General features: G+C 48.7%; 6 protein-coding genes across 6 annotated transcripts; 5 read left to right on the forward strand and 1 right to left on the reverse strand.

The window, feature by feature from the left end:
* Positions 1–626: 626 nt before the first annotated feature.
* On the forward strand, positions 627–2,363 carry ptcA (type 2C protein phosphatase PTC6; the record flags this gene model as incomplete). The annotated part of the gene is made up of 2 exons (XM_016741264.1): positions 627–687; positions 757–2,363. 2 exons carry the CDS (start codon positions 627–629, stop codon positions 2,361–2,363), a joined length of 1,668 nt encoding a protein of 555 aa, XP_016596758.1.
* A 655-nt stretch (positions 2,364–3,018) lies between these two features.
* Positions 3,019–4,080, forward strand: PEX2_039900 (CDP-diacylglycerol--inositol 3-phosphatidyltransferase; the record flags this gene model as incomplete). Its single annotated transcript, XM_016741265.1, has 3 exons — positions 3,019–3,205; positions 3,270–3,646; positions 3,712–4,080. 3 exons carry the CDS (start codon positions 3,019–3,021, stop codon positions 4,078–4,080), a joined length of 933 nt encoding a protein of 310 aa, XP_016596759.1.
* Positions 4,081–4,221: 141 nt separating this feature from the next.
* Positions 4,222–4,371, reverse strand: PEX2_039910 (uncharacterized protein; the record flags this gene model as incomplete). Its single annotated transcript, XM_016741266.1, has 1 exon — positions 4,222–4,371. The coding sequence occupies one exon, from the start codon at positions 4,369–4,371 to the stop codon at positions 4,222–4,224; it is 150 nt and encodes a 49-aa protein (XP_016596760.1).
* A 1,692-nt stretch (positions 4,372–6,063) lies between these two features.
* PEX2_039920 (uncharacterized protein) lies at positions 6,064–6,977 on the forward strand (the record flags this gene model as incomplete). Its single annotated transcript, XM_016741267.1, has 2 exons — positions 6,064–6,380; positions 6,446–6,977. 2 exons carry the CDS (start codon positions 6,064–6,066, stop codon positions 6,975–6,977), a joined length of 849 nt encoding a protein of 282 aa, XP_016596761.1.
* Positions 6,978–8,089: 1,112 nt separating this feature from the next.
* Positions 8,090–8,553, forward strand: PEX2_039930 (uncharacterized protein; the record flags this gene model as incomplete). The annotated part of the gene is made up of 2 exons (XM_016741268.1): positions 8,090–8,466; positions 8,526–8,553. 2 exons carry the CDS (start codon positions 8,090–8,092, stop codon positions 8,551–8,553), a joined length of 405 nt encoding a protein of 134 aa, XP_016596762.1.
* A 1,131-nt stretch (positions 8,554–9,684) lies between these two features.
* PEX2_039940 (J domain-containing protein) lies at positions 9,685–12,087 on the forward strand (the record flags this gene model as incomplete). Its single annotated transcript, XM_016741269.1, has 6 exons — positions 9,685–9,714; positions 9,770–9,854; positions 9,920–10,146; positions 10,221–10,878; positions 10,935–11,873; positions 11,939–12,087. 6 exons carry the CDS (start codon positions 9,685–9,687, stop codon positions 12,085–12,087), a joined length of 2,088 nt encoding a protein of 695 aa, XP_016596763.1.
* Positions 12,088–12,939: the final 852 nt, after the last annotated feature.

The following is a 12,939-nucleotide window of genomic DNA, read 5'->3' on the forward strand; positions in this document are numbered from 1 at the left end:
CCTGACGTCTTGCTTGGACATAATGGACGGCTCTGCTACCCGGTAGGTGCCACTCTTTCAGCGTTGTTTTTTCTTGTTCTTCTTGTTCGGCCACTCCCGTGTGCCATTTGTCTCTTCTTTCGTCCACTTCTGTGGCCCTCAGAAGTAGGCCTTGCTACCAATATGGTCGTTTTTAGCAGCGTGATTTAGCATCTTGTTGCTCTGTTTAGTTGTGAATGGAGTTACGTCAAATATGAAATACTTCACCCTACTTGTAGTCCACGTAGTCTTCAGTGGATCTCCAGGATACAGATCACCACTTAGTATAAATCTTTCGTCTACGGATTCACATTGTAAATGATCTTTATAGAAATGGTGCAAGTGAAGTATCCTAACCTGTGTATAACCTATGTACGTAACTTCAATTATATCGGTAAATATATGCGCTCCATTATAAGTATACATACTCCGTACATGATGTATATAGCCCTGTAGTGGAACCCGCACTAAAGAGCTAATCCCACGGGAAGAATGTGCCGCTCCGAGTCTTCTTATCTGCCGACGCTCGGGCCATATGTGTTCTCCCCACGCCCAGTCCCTTTAACCCTCTTTTCCTCCCTGCTATTTCGTTATAGTTCGATGGGCCAATGACTCTCCTTTCAGCGAGGCGAGTAACAGGTCGGGTCTGGACCTCGGCCGGCTGTTACAGTATGTGCGACTAGAGCTACCTAATTATCTGCGTGAAGATCCTTGGAGTACCTAACTAACCTAACCCAGGCTTCGCTCTCCTTCGTCGAGCGCAATGCTACAGTACCGAGTCTGTGCCGCCCGCTCAGTCGACAGTTAGAAAGCAACCACAGTTCCGCGATTACTTTGTCACCCACCTACCGTCGTCTTCGCTCCATCCGGATCCCCGTGGCCCGTCCTCGCCATTTCATAAACTCCCTCGCTCCGCCTCTATACCTCATACCGGAGATACTCCACAATCGCCAGCTGCCTTCCAAGCTTTAATAGACCGTGAGACAACAGTCGTCCGGATTCCACTCCGCAATGCGAAACACCATTTCGGCGCCGTCACCTCCCGTGGAACCCGCCCCTCGAATGAAGACACATACCAAGCCGGCGTCATTGACATCCCCGCCTTTGCGAAGCGAGCTCCAACTTCGCTAACGATTAGGCGATCTAATATACATGATCCTTTGGCCCATCCCCGGGAGTCGCGCGGTGCAGAAACAGCTAGTGGAGACCCACAAGTCTTCTATTTTGGTGTCTTCGATGGCCATGGCGGATCAGAGTGTAGTTCGTTCTTGAGGGACTATCTGCACGAGTATATCCAGAATGCGGCATTTGATATCGAACTTCGGTCCAGCCTACGACCTGGTGCCGAAGTGCCACCCACCACTAGCGAACTACCTGTGATGCAGGAGGGCGACAGACGGAGAATCGGAGACCTAGAGAAATACCTTGTGCAGACCTGGAGGCGGGTAGTTGGTGGCTACTTCAAGAGATTCAAGCCGCCGCATTTCGCCTACAATGGCACCGAGTCCATCGACCCCAGTATTGAGAACCACGTATCCATCGAGGAAGTCGTGGAGTACGCATTCCTACGTGCGGATCTAGATTTTGTCAACGCTCAAGCGGCTAAGCGAGACGACGATCTAGTCCGAGCTGAGAGACCTCTGAACGATGATGAAATCTTCCACAGGCCCAGCATGACCCGATCTCCCCAGATCGGCGGAAGCGCCCGGTTCAAGGGCGGTAGCACCGGAAGTGTCGCGATGATCTCGACCCCGACGCCAACTCCCTTCTGGCACCCCATCGCCCCATCAAGTCTCCTAGTTGCCCATGTCGGTGATACCCGCATACTCCTCTGCTCAACAGAAACTGGCCAAGCCATTCCCATAACATCAAATCACCACCCCTCCTCCCCGATCGAGGCCACCCGACTCCGACGGTATGCCACAAGCTTTGTAACAGACTCCTTCGGCGAAGAACGCATGAGCGGGCTAGCCAACACGCGCGCTTTCGGCGATGTTCAATCCAAGCGAATCGGAGTCTCTGCCGAACCCGAGCTCAAACGCATAGAGCTTGGCCCGGCTGAGTTTTCGTTCTTGGTTTTGGTATCCGATGGCATCAGCGGCACTTTGCTTGACCAGGAGATTGTTGATATCGTCAAGGAATCCAAGACGCCGGAGCAGGGGGCGCGTGATGTGGTCAATTTTTCGACTGAGGTCACTCAGGAAGGTGACAATGCCACTTGTCTTGTTGTTCGTCTTGGTGGGTGGGAGCGTCGTCTTGAGGGCGGCGTTGGTAGTATGGGTACTAAGGAGTCTCGCGAGTGGCGTCGACAAGATTCTACTGATCCGCGCAGGTCACGGAAATGAACGTGTTTCTTGTACTCCTTATATTTGGGGGTTATGTTCTGTACATATTTTTTTTATGCCTCTAGGCTAGTCGTATATAATCAATGTCTATGAAAACACATTATAGAGGATTATAATAAGTCACACTTAAAGATATAATTGCAATTCTGCCTAGGGCTATATATTTTATAGGTACTCCGTACTCCGTATCACAAACAGATTCGTTTAATTTTGACACCTGTTACATGTTTCAAAATATCACGATCATCTCCAGGTGGACCGCGTGGGGAAAGCTCAGTCCCAAGGTTCCGAGTAACCCGTAGGACATTCCACAATCTCCTTTCTTTTCATCTTTCTTCTTTTCATCCCTTCTTTTCTTTTGGGATTTTCCTTTTAATTTTACGCCTAACCTTAGAAGTTTCAAGTGTGTGCAAAGCACGCTTATCTTCCCTTATCGTTGAAATTTCTCCTTGTTCCTTAAACGCCTCCTATCCTTATCCTGAGTGAACTCGCTTTATTCTTATCTCGCTGACACAGTGTGTTCTCGCTCTCTCTACTCCGTGCCTACGTCTGCATTACCCGAAGCTGACACCACCTAGACCAACTGTCCGGTATCCATACGTCTCCCCGACCTATACGAGAAACAGTTCACCAGTAATATCCCTTCCACATCACAATGAACGCAAGAACACGACGACAAAAGGCTTCCCTCGCCGCCGAGGAGAGCGAAGATTCACCTAGCAATGGCTCTGTGTCGACACCTTCAAAGCGCGCCTCTTCCAAGAAGAGAGCCAGATCCGCTGCACGGGGAGAGAGCAAGGACAGCAAGGAAAACATCTTCCTTTTCACCCCGAATCTTATCGGTAGGATGCCCCGCTGGTGTGGCTCTAAGCTTCGAGTTACCATATGGTTTTAACGCGTTCCCAGGATATTCCCGAGTCTTTTTGACCTTCGCCTCCCTATACTATATGCCCCTCCATCCGCGGACCTGCTCCTTCCTCTACACGGTGTCCTGTCTGCTGGACGGTCTGGACGGTTATGCAGCACGATACTTCAACCAATCCACCACCTTCGGTGCAGTGCTGGACATGGTTACCGACCGCTGCACCACCGCGTGTCTCCTAGTCTTCCTGAGCTCCGCCTGGCCCCGGTGGGCCATCATCTTCCAGGGTCTCATCAGCCTGGACATGGCCAGTCATTACATGCATATGTACGCTACTCTAAGCATGGGCGGATCCAGCCAGAGCCATAAGAAGGTCGATCCTAGCCGTAGCTGGATCATGTATCAGTACTACACCAGCAAGGTAAGACACCCCTGCAGCAAACTGATTTTGCGTCCCCCCGAAGCTTATCCGCAATATTTTATTAGGTCGTTCTGTTCATTTGCTGCACTGCCAACGAAGCCTTCTTCATTGGCCTGTACCTCCTGTCTTTCTCCTCGCCGACACTGTCCCCTTCGCTCCTGCAGCCCGTCTCCGATTCCCAGCTGTCCTCCGCTCAGCCTGGAAACCCCGCCCACCCCGAACCAGCCAGCCTCTTCGCTAGTCCCTGGAGCGCCGGTGCACTCGAGATGGCGCGGGCGAACAAGCTCGAGAGCACCTGGCCATGGATCATCACCGGCATCTCGTTCCCCATCATGGCCTTCAAGCAGTTCGTCAATATCGTCCAGCTAGTGAACGCCAGCAGATGGCTCGCTGAGGGCGATCTCGCTGCCCGCCGAGCCAACCGCAAGAAGTAAAGGACTGGAGCTACGTCCAAGCTACACGGTAGCTAGTCGAAATTTCCGATTCCTTCCTACTTGTCATGCATGTCTTTGGAGCTACGGTCTGTGTTTTCAGGGATGCGCAAGCAGACAGCGCTAGGAGCTGTCCCTTCCTCCCTAGGGGAATGATTGGTCTGGTAGTTGGATCCTATTCATGAGCGTCTTGGTCCGGAATGATGGCTTTTGGTGGCCAGGCATGGTCCGTATTCTGGGACCCTGTACAGTACACACGCGGGTTGTGTTTGTCTGTTTCTTTTTTTTTGCCATTTGTTGTCTCTTACTCTTCTCCTGGTTTTTCTTCCTTACCGTTTACCTTTTTCTCCTTCTCACTTTTCGGAATCTTTGTCTACGGCTTGGTTCTTCAATCTTGCCTTCTCTTTCCTCATTGCCTCTGCCGGTCTTTCATCATTTTTAACGCCGTTATACATCATTTAATGCATTGCTCTTGTATTTGACTCCACCTTTGACTGGGTGGAAGACCTGGTCAATGATAGCTGTGGCACGTTGCTTCCGATACTGGATATTGCCGGTTTCTTGTTGACCTTTACCGAAGAGAGACTGGTTCCTTTTATTTCAGCTGTTGCGCTTTTTCCTCGTCAGTTCGAGTTCGAGAACCTCATATCGTACATATATATCGGCAAATGGTTGTTACCCATAATCTGCAGGCAGCAATGGATATTTAATCAGGTCTCCCCGAGCGATCGCTTCACGGCCACCCTCTAGCAAAAAGCCAAGAGTGTGTGGTAGGTGGCAATTAAATTTGCATTTGTATTGTCTTTTAATGAAGAGTAATTCGATACAACTTCCGGCACCTCGGCCTCAAGAGCCTCCGACAGTCTACCATTGAGAATCTCAGGTGTCGGTAGGATGACGGGAGATTTATCACAGATTGGAGCTCCAGGCCAAAATATTTCTACTAAAGTGATTAGCAATTGAGGATCAATAGCCTACTGAGTAGTAAGACAAACTCTCAGAAACTTACTGGTTGGAATCACTTGCAAATGCAAGTAACCCCATCGCTCTTGATGGACACTCAGAAGGCCCCTAGCGTACCGGATCGTGACACCTACAATTGATTAGCAACGAAGTAGAAACTCAATAAATAGTGAAAAATGTGATGTCGCCTGCTTCCAGGGCTGGCATATTTAGTCTGTCGGATATTTGTGTCAAACAAGTCCTTTCTCATTATATATTCACTGTAGATCTGCCCCAACTTTGACTCTTGTCACTCTACCAACCCATATTCTAAGGTGAAAAACAATATCATGACTTCTTGGCTGCACGGAATCTCGCGCTGTATCTGTGATGAGTCCTGATGGTGGCCAAGGCCGAGCGATGAGGTGAGTTGACCTACTTCAATTAATTTTATTCGCCAGAGTTGCGCGACTTAATATGCTATTTCCGTTTTCTTTCCTTTGTTATTTAGGGGTCCTTGGTTAGAGCTAATAGATATATATAATATTCTAAAACTACTGGCCAAATTTTGGCTTGGTCTGACTTTACCATGTTCTATATGGGCCCCTTCAAGGTTGTGTGTTGGTGACTACATCGAAGTTATTATACGTCAGCCCTGGATAGACTAGCGATCCACGAAATTTGAACTATATTACCACGAAAACTAGTTTTATACAGACAAGATGAGCAAAATCCCAGATTTCTGTATTTCAAAGAATCACAAGCTGACGATCTCTACGCCTGGTTCGTACTCGTATCCATGCCGCAATTGAGCGCTGATAAACTTGGAAGCGAGGATACAGCCCCCTCTCAATAGGGGTTCTATACACAGTACTTGTAACCATATCCCCAGTTTATGCACATTAATCGGATCTTGCGGGAATATCTTGATGGTTGGCCCTCGCCACAATGCAGGTACTTATAAGCCTGCATCTCCCCACTGTAAACCCTGAGTAGTGCTAGTTTCGAACAAACATATTGATCCTTCCGGTATCGATATTCAATATGGAAGATCACACCAAATACACAGCCAGGCACGTCGACACTGACCTCTGCTTTTGGAGACGCCCGTATATCGATAACTGTGTCCAAGTCGACTTGGCCAAGGGTAAACCGGAGAATAATATCAAGAAAATGGAGGTACTGGCCGAGACGCATAAAGTGCAGGTGCAGGATATCCGGGGACAGGAATCCTCCTACACACTTGACAAGAACGGATTCGTATATCTGTCGCATGAAATACCCGAGCTTGATAGGGTCTCGGACGAAGAGCATGTTAAGGATACGATCATCCGAAAGACCGCAGATTTAGTTCGCAAAATGTCAGTACTGATCCCAGAATAAACATTGTCTGTCTCGTGATTCGCGAAGCTGAACGATGTTGCAGAACTGGTGCTACCAAGACACTCACATTTGTACATCGGGTGCGCTGCCTCGCAGAAGATGGGTCCTTGCTCGCTAGCAACCGGGCCCCGGCGCACAGCGTGCACTCGGATTTTACGACTAGGGGTGCACTCCACCACCTAAAGACGCTAGTTCCGGACAAGCAGGAGCGCGAGCGTCTCCTGGCTGGCCGAGTCCTGATTATCAATGTCTGGCGGCCGTTGAAAACTATCCAGAGAGATCCTCTCACAGTTTGTGACTGGAGCTCGGTTAATATCCGAGACGAAGGTATTGCCAGTCGTTTAACACTGCCAAATGGGTGGAATGAACTCGGGCGATATGCGTTTAGTCCGAGCCAGAGATGGTATTATCTCAGCGGTCAACAACCCCATGAACCTCTCATTTTCACACAGTTCGATAGCTTCAAAGTGGACGAGGGAGGCGTCACAGTACCGCACAGTGCATTTGTTGACCCAGAATATAGTGACTCTGCTGCAAGGGAGAGTCTGGAAATCAAGATGTTTGCATTTGTTTAGTAATATGTGATTGTAGTGATTGTATTGTTTGCATTGTTTGTCTCAGGGGTGTCAAAGGAGTGTCAAGGAACCTGGCAAGTTTCAGTCTTTGAATATTCAGGGCTATATTTAGTGTCCTCACAGATCAGGCACTCCATTAATTATTAAATCTGAGTCAATAGTCAACCTTGGGAGCATTTCTTTCAGCTTCCCGATTTCCGAAGGGAAAAAAAAAAGAAAATTTAAATGACTCAGTTCTTTATTGCTTTGTGGCTTGAAGGCATCTGAAAATCCCCCCCACGTTGGACACGTTGCACACGTGCGTTTGTTCGATGCAAGGTGTAAAAATTTCAGACATCCCTTGCTACCCAAGAAATTGCCTAAACCCGTGGACAGACCGGAGACTGACGAAGGCTCCGGGACCCTGCATGACTTGGATATTTAGGGTGCCTTTTTAGGGTGATTTAGGGTGATTTAGGATAGTTTAGGGTAAAGTCGGAAAGCTCTTTGTTGCCTGACCTGATCGCCCTTCGGTCCGCACGGCACTATTAAGGAAATCCGGCATCGGCTCTAGTTAATTTTTTCCAATCATCTCATGACACGGCAGTATGGAGTCTATGGAGTCGTCATTTGACGTTTCAATTTTCTTGTTTCAATTTTTTTTACTCCGTATTTTTTTGCCAATTTCGTGACCTTATGGCTCATCTATTGAGGCTCATTCCTAAGGCGAATCACCTCATTTAAGAAATAGCATGCTAAAAGTTTAATAATTACTCACTCTGGGGGTCCTCGAATGACGCGATGGTAAACCTGTTAAACCAAAAAAATAGCACGCCTTTCAAACCAATTGGAACTAGTGTAGGACCTTGTAGGACCTGGCGCCATTTTTTAAAGCCATAAGGTGATCAAAGGTGATCGTCTCTCGGGATGGTCCCACCGAGAAAGTGGATCTCGCCATTTTTCTCCTTTAAGTGACTCACTTGGCTATTTACTCTATAAAGAGTCACCCCTGCTGCAGATTACGTTCCGATTTTTTTCTCTCACTACCTCATCTCATCCTTTCCAGGAGGTGATGGTCGCTCCCCTCTATATTAAAAGTTCTTTCCCCATTTTGAATCTCTCTACTTCCGAGAATGGGCCAGAGGCACAACAGACGCCGCACTCGTCGTTCAAGCAATCGCAACACTATACACACTGTTCTCGCTCAACATCCGACCTTCCCAGTGGACATCAAATCAACTATTCGGACACCTCAGAACAGCTTTTGTGCACTTGTGTCTGCCGACAACTCTCCTGACGCATGCATTTCACGTGGATCTCCGGCAGCCACCCTCGCCCCATCATGGCACTATGGGTATACAGCCTGGCAGACCCGTGAGCGCCCCTCGCGGCTGGAATCAGGTGGACTGGAAGAAGCGCAGTATCGTCTGTTCGGCGGAGAGCCGGGCGACGATGTGAGCCTTTGTTACCGGATGCTTGAGTACTTCGGTGGACTCGACTACATCAACTCGTGAGTATCAGTCTCGTTCCTGATATGCCTCGAAATACCAGTCCTGACATCTCTTTCAGAACGAATGGCCATGCCCTTGGAGATTGAATGTCTGAAGTTTCCGCCTGGACACTTAACCAGACGGACTGTTTCGCCAACTATTTTTTTCTCAGTCAATAAAAAAGACAAAACAAAACGATTTTACGAATTTGCGACGTTCATGAATCCGCATTCGACAAAATAAATTACAACAAAAATGCCATCGAAAACAAACCGACAACGTGACGCCTTGCGTCTTCTGTCACCCGTTGCAAATGCGCCCACACCACACTGAAGTGGCAAGAACACCAGATCATACGGATTATCCCGGGTCCCCGACTTGCAGCAATGAAGATGCCTCGCACGAGGTATTGGATTGGTCCCTCTTGACCCGGCCGTGTAGATTCTGGTCCACTGATTTTATCGCACACACGAGAAAATGAGTCATGCATTTTCTAGCTGATACTTGCTCTGCTTGCCTGGATTGGTTGAGTTTGCGTCCGACCTTGAGTTGTTGACGCTTGAACTCCTTTTCTGGGTAGACTGGGAAGGTCTTGGTTATCTTTGTTATGAGGGGAGAATTGTGTGCGATGGATCTGTTCTGTCAATACTCCTAAACTTATAGGAAATGGTTAAGGCTGCAGCATGCGGGTTCGATTGGATATTCGATCATGACTGTAGCTCTTTTAGAGTGTATTTAATCAGTATATATATGTAGCCTTGAGCTCATTCATACCAAAAATTATGAACATATTTGACCTTGAAAAAAAAAAAAAAAACCACACCTCGTAAAACGCTATCCCGAATCATATGATGAAACAATGTTGCACAGTATATGACAGATGTAGTATGTAGCAGGCATCGGATGCCTGTGGGCCTCAGCTCCGTCTCCTTTCACCGCCTACAACGTTCAAAGAAACTGCCACGTATTCAGTACCAATTAAGGCAGGCGGTGAGTGGATCCTGCTTGAGGACACGGTCATCACCAGATCAGGAAGTGCGATATTGACTTCCCCTACATCACTCCTTTGTTTCTTGTGAGCCAGGCTTTTGGGCTCTCAGTAGGCTCTTGTTTCATTTCTACAATCCAAACGCGTTCTCCTGACCGTCCAAAGTGGCTACTGTCAACAGCCTTGTGCAACACGATCTTCAAATTCCGCGGCCAGCGGCCACCGCTGTCTGTCCTGAACCCGCCGCAGGATGTCGTCAGACTACACCTATGATGAGCAGGTAAGGATGGGACTTGATCTGATAGAGTCACAGTAACGCTAACTTTGGCTTTCAGGGTCAATTCTTCCCCTTCTTCATCCTCACCTTGACCGGCCTGGTCACTCTCCCTCTCACCTATAATCTCCTACGACCTAGCAAAGGTGAGCTTTGGCAAGACTATACCAGATGTATCTCCCAGAACCTAACCACTTTATGTGATCTTCAGAGCTTGAGAATACCGCTCCCCGCATCAAATCCGATTTTAAACCTAAACATGCGGACCTCATCGACGCGCAGAAGCGCAAGCGCCTGCGCAAAGAGCGCCGAATCAAGCGCATTATCACGGTCATCGTCGGATATGCCGTAATGGCATGGATGGTCTACTTAATTGTCGTCACCGCCAGGACAGTGGTGAAGGCATACGACCCTTATGATATTTTGGGTGTCTCGAGAGTAAGTTATCCAGCTTGGCGCATGCTCGCTCAATGCACAGAGGATTTGAATTAACTAAATTTCTCGGAAAATAGAGCGCAGATGAGAAGGCTATCTCCAGACATTACAAGCGCATGTCTTTGATCTACCACCCCGATAAAATTCGCCCTGACCCCGCTAAGAATGAGACTATGGAGATGCTCAACGAGCGCTTCGTGGAGCTCACAAAGGCCTATAAAGCTCTCACTGACGAGGAGGTGCGAAACAACTACCTCCAATTTGGTCACCCCGATGGCAAGCAGAGCTTTAGCATCGGTATCGCCCTTCCCAAGTTCATTGTCATGGAGGGCAATGGCAAATACGTTTTGATGGTCTATGGTGCCCTTTTGGGCGTCCTTCTTCCTTATATCGTCGGCAAGTGGTGGTATGGATCTCAGCGCTACACAAAAGAGCGGGTTCTTGTTGCTAGCGCCGGAAACATTTTCCGTGAGTACAAGGACGATATCACCGAAGGTGGAATTATTAGTGCTTTGTCCTCCGGCGAGGAATTCAATGATATGCTCAAGGGTGTGCGGGCTGAATCTGGTCTGGCCAAGCTCGAGAAGCAGGTGCTGGCAGATGATAACTCGTTCCTTACGGCCAAGGACCGTGAGGCGTTGAAGCAGTTGGATAGCTCCTCTCGTCGGAAGGCTTTGGCTTTGTTATGGGCTTATCTTGGCCGAATTGATCTTGGTGACGCCTCTTTGGATGCTGGTAAGAAAAACGTCCCGATGCCCTTCTGAAACATAACACTAACTGAGTCTCCGCAGAAAAATATGAAGCGGCTCCTGTTGCCCTTGCTCTCACTGAAGCTTTCACTGCTATTTCACTCGCATTTGGTAACCTTGGACCGATCGTCGGCGCTTTCAAAACCTCTCAGAACCTTATTCAAGCTGTGTCCCCGGGCTCATCGCCACTACTACAACTTCCCAACTTCACCGATGCCATTGTCAAGTCCGTAGAGGGCGAAGACTCCAAGGAGCACCTCACCGTTCAAAGATACATGGAACTGCCAGAGGCTCAACGACGCAGCCTTACGGTCGGTGCTGGTCTTCTCTCTGATAAGCAATACACCGACGCCGTCTCAGTTGCCAAGCAACTTCCCATGCTCCAACCCGAGCGAATCTTCTTCAAGGTTATGGGAGAAAAGGTGATCACACCCAGCAGTCTGGTACAGCTGGTAGTCAAAGCCCGCTTTATCCCGCCAGGCAGCACATCCGTGCCGCCAGTGAACCCGCTCGACCTGGAGGACATCGACCCCGACGAGGACGACTTGGAAGCCCTGATGGGTCGCAAGCCGGCCAAGAACCGCGCCACCAAGATGGTGGACGGCAAGAAGGTTGAGGCGAAGATTGAAACTATCCAGCCGCCCCTGGCCCACGCACCGTATTTCGCGCGCGATCACTCCCCTCGCTGGAACATCTTCCTAGCAGACGGTAAGCAGGGCAAGATGGCCGTTCCGCCGTTTACGTTCACGACATTCGACAAGCCGATCTTCGACGAGGCCGGCAAGCCTACCTTCAACGTTCAGACTCTCAAGATGCAGTTCCAGGCTCCCCCGCAGGTCGGCGATTTCACCTTCATACTTCACATGATCTGTGACAGCTACTTGGGTCTTGACAACACAGCTCAAATCACTCTGCACATTGATGACCCTGCCAAGGCAGCCGCCGTGGAAGAGGAGGACGACATCAGCGAGCCAGACGAAGGTAAGTCCACCTCAGCTACTACCCACTAAACTCCAAGTTTCGCTTTTACTAACCCTCTCCCTTAGACTCAATCGCCGGCCAAATGCAGGCGATCAAGACAGGCCAAGCACCCAAGAAGAAGTCGAAGGATTCCGACGACTCCAGCGAGAGTGATACCGACGGCGATGCAGGCGATACCAGCGACACCAACACAGAGACGGAAGACGAAGATTGATTTCCTTTCTCATGCATTGATTGATCGATTGTAATCACAGCTTGTGTGATATGTATGTGTGACATGAACCCTGGACCTAGGCCTTGCCCTTGCCATGGGCTTAGGCCTACTGTTGTCACTAAGGCGTTCTGGGATCTTGTCAAATTCTCTTATTCATCGGGTAGCCACGGAGTGACTTGTGTATGGCGATGTAATTCAACTTCGCTGTCTACGAACTCATTACTCTTCTGTGCAATGAGCTAGTGTAACTATAGGTCTTCCTGATTATCGCGATACAGTGATTAATCAACTGGATTATTTTCAGTTTGGGTGAAAATAGAGTCTGGATTGAATAAATGTATTACTCTTTTTTAACCAATCATCTCACCTCTCAACTCATCCGCAAGAATAGTGTGTCCCTCATACAGCCTCGATCCTTACCGGGGAATTTAAATGACACACCCGCGACTACCAAGTAGATAACATTGGCAAAAGGGTACCTAGTAGGTTTAATTACATTGATTCTAACTACTTGGCGGAAATGTGAGTAACTAATATGCCACTGTCGATTGCCGTCTACCAAAAAGACCACCAAGTCAATCAAGCCTGATGGTTGACATGATGGCCTTCGAGGTTACGAATTCAAATCCTTTCTTTTCAGGCTACGCACCCTCGGATATTATTCCTTGTATATTTATACTATTCAAGACTAACTTCATCATTGTTTTCATTCCTAGTTTAAAGGCCCAGCAATAAAACTTGATCAATGAACTACGTACATGTTTGATGGAGAAAGCAACCTCTGGGGGCAGCGCAGTCCCAACCCAAATCCCCCACAACCCACCCCAAAGACCTCCTCGGGGTATCCCAATT

The sequence above is a fragment of the Penicillium expansum genome (assembly GCF_000769745.1).
Source record: "Penicillium expansum strain MD-8 chromosome Unknown contig127, whole genome shotgun sequence".
NCBI lineage: Eukaryota > Fungi > Ascomycota > Eurotiomycetes > Eurotiales > Aspergillaceae > Penicillium > Penicillium expansum.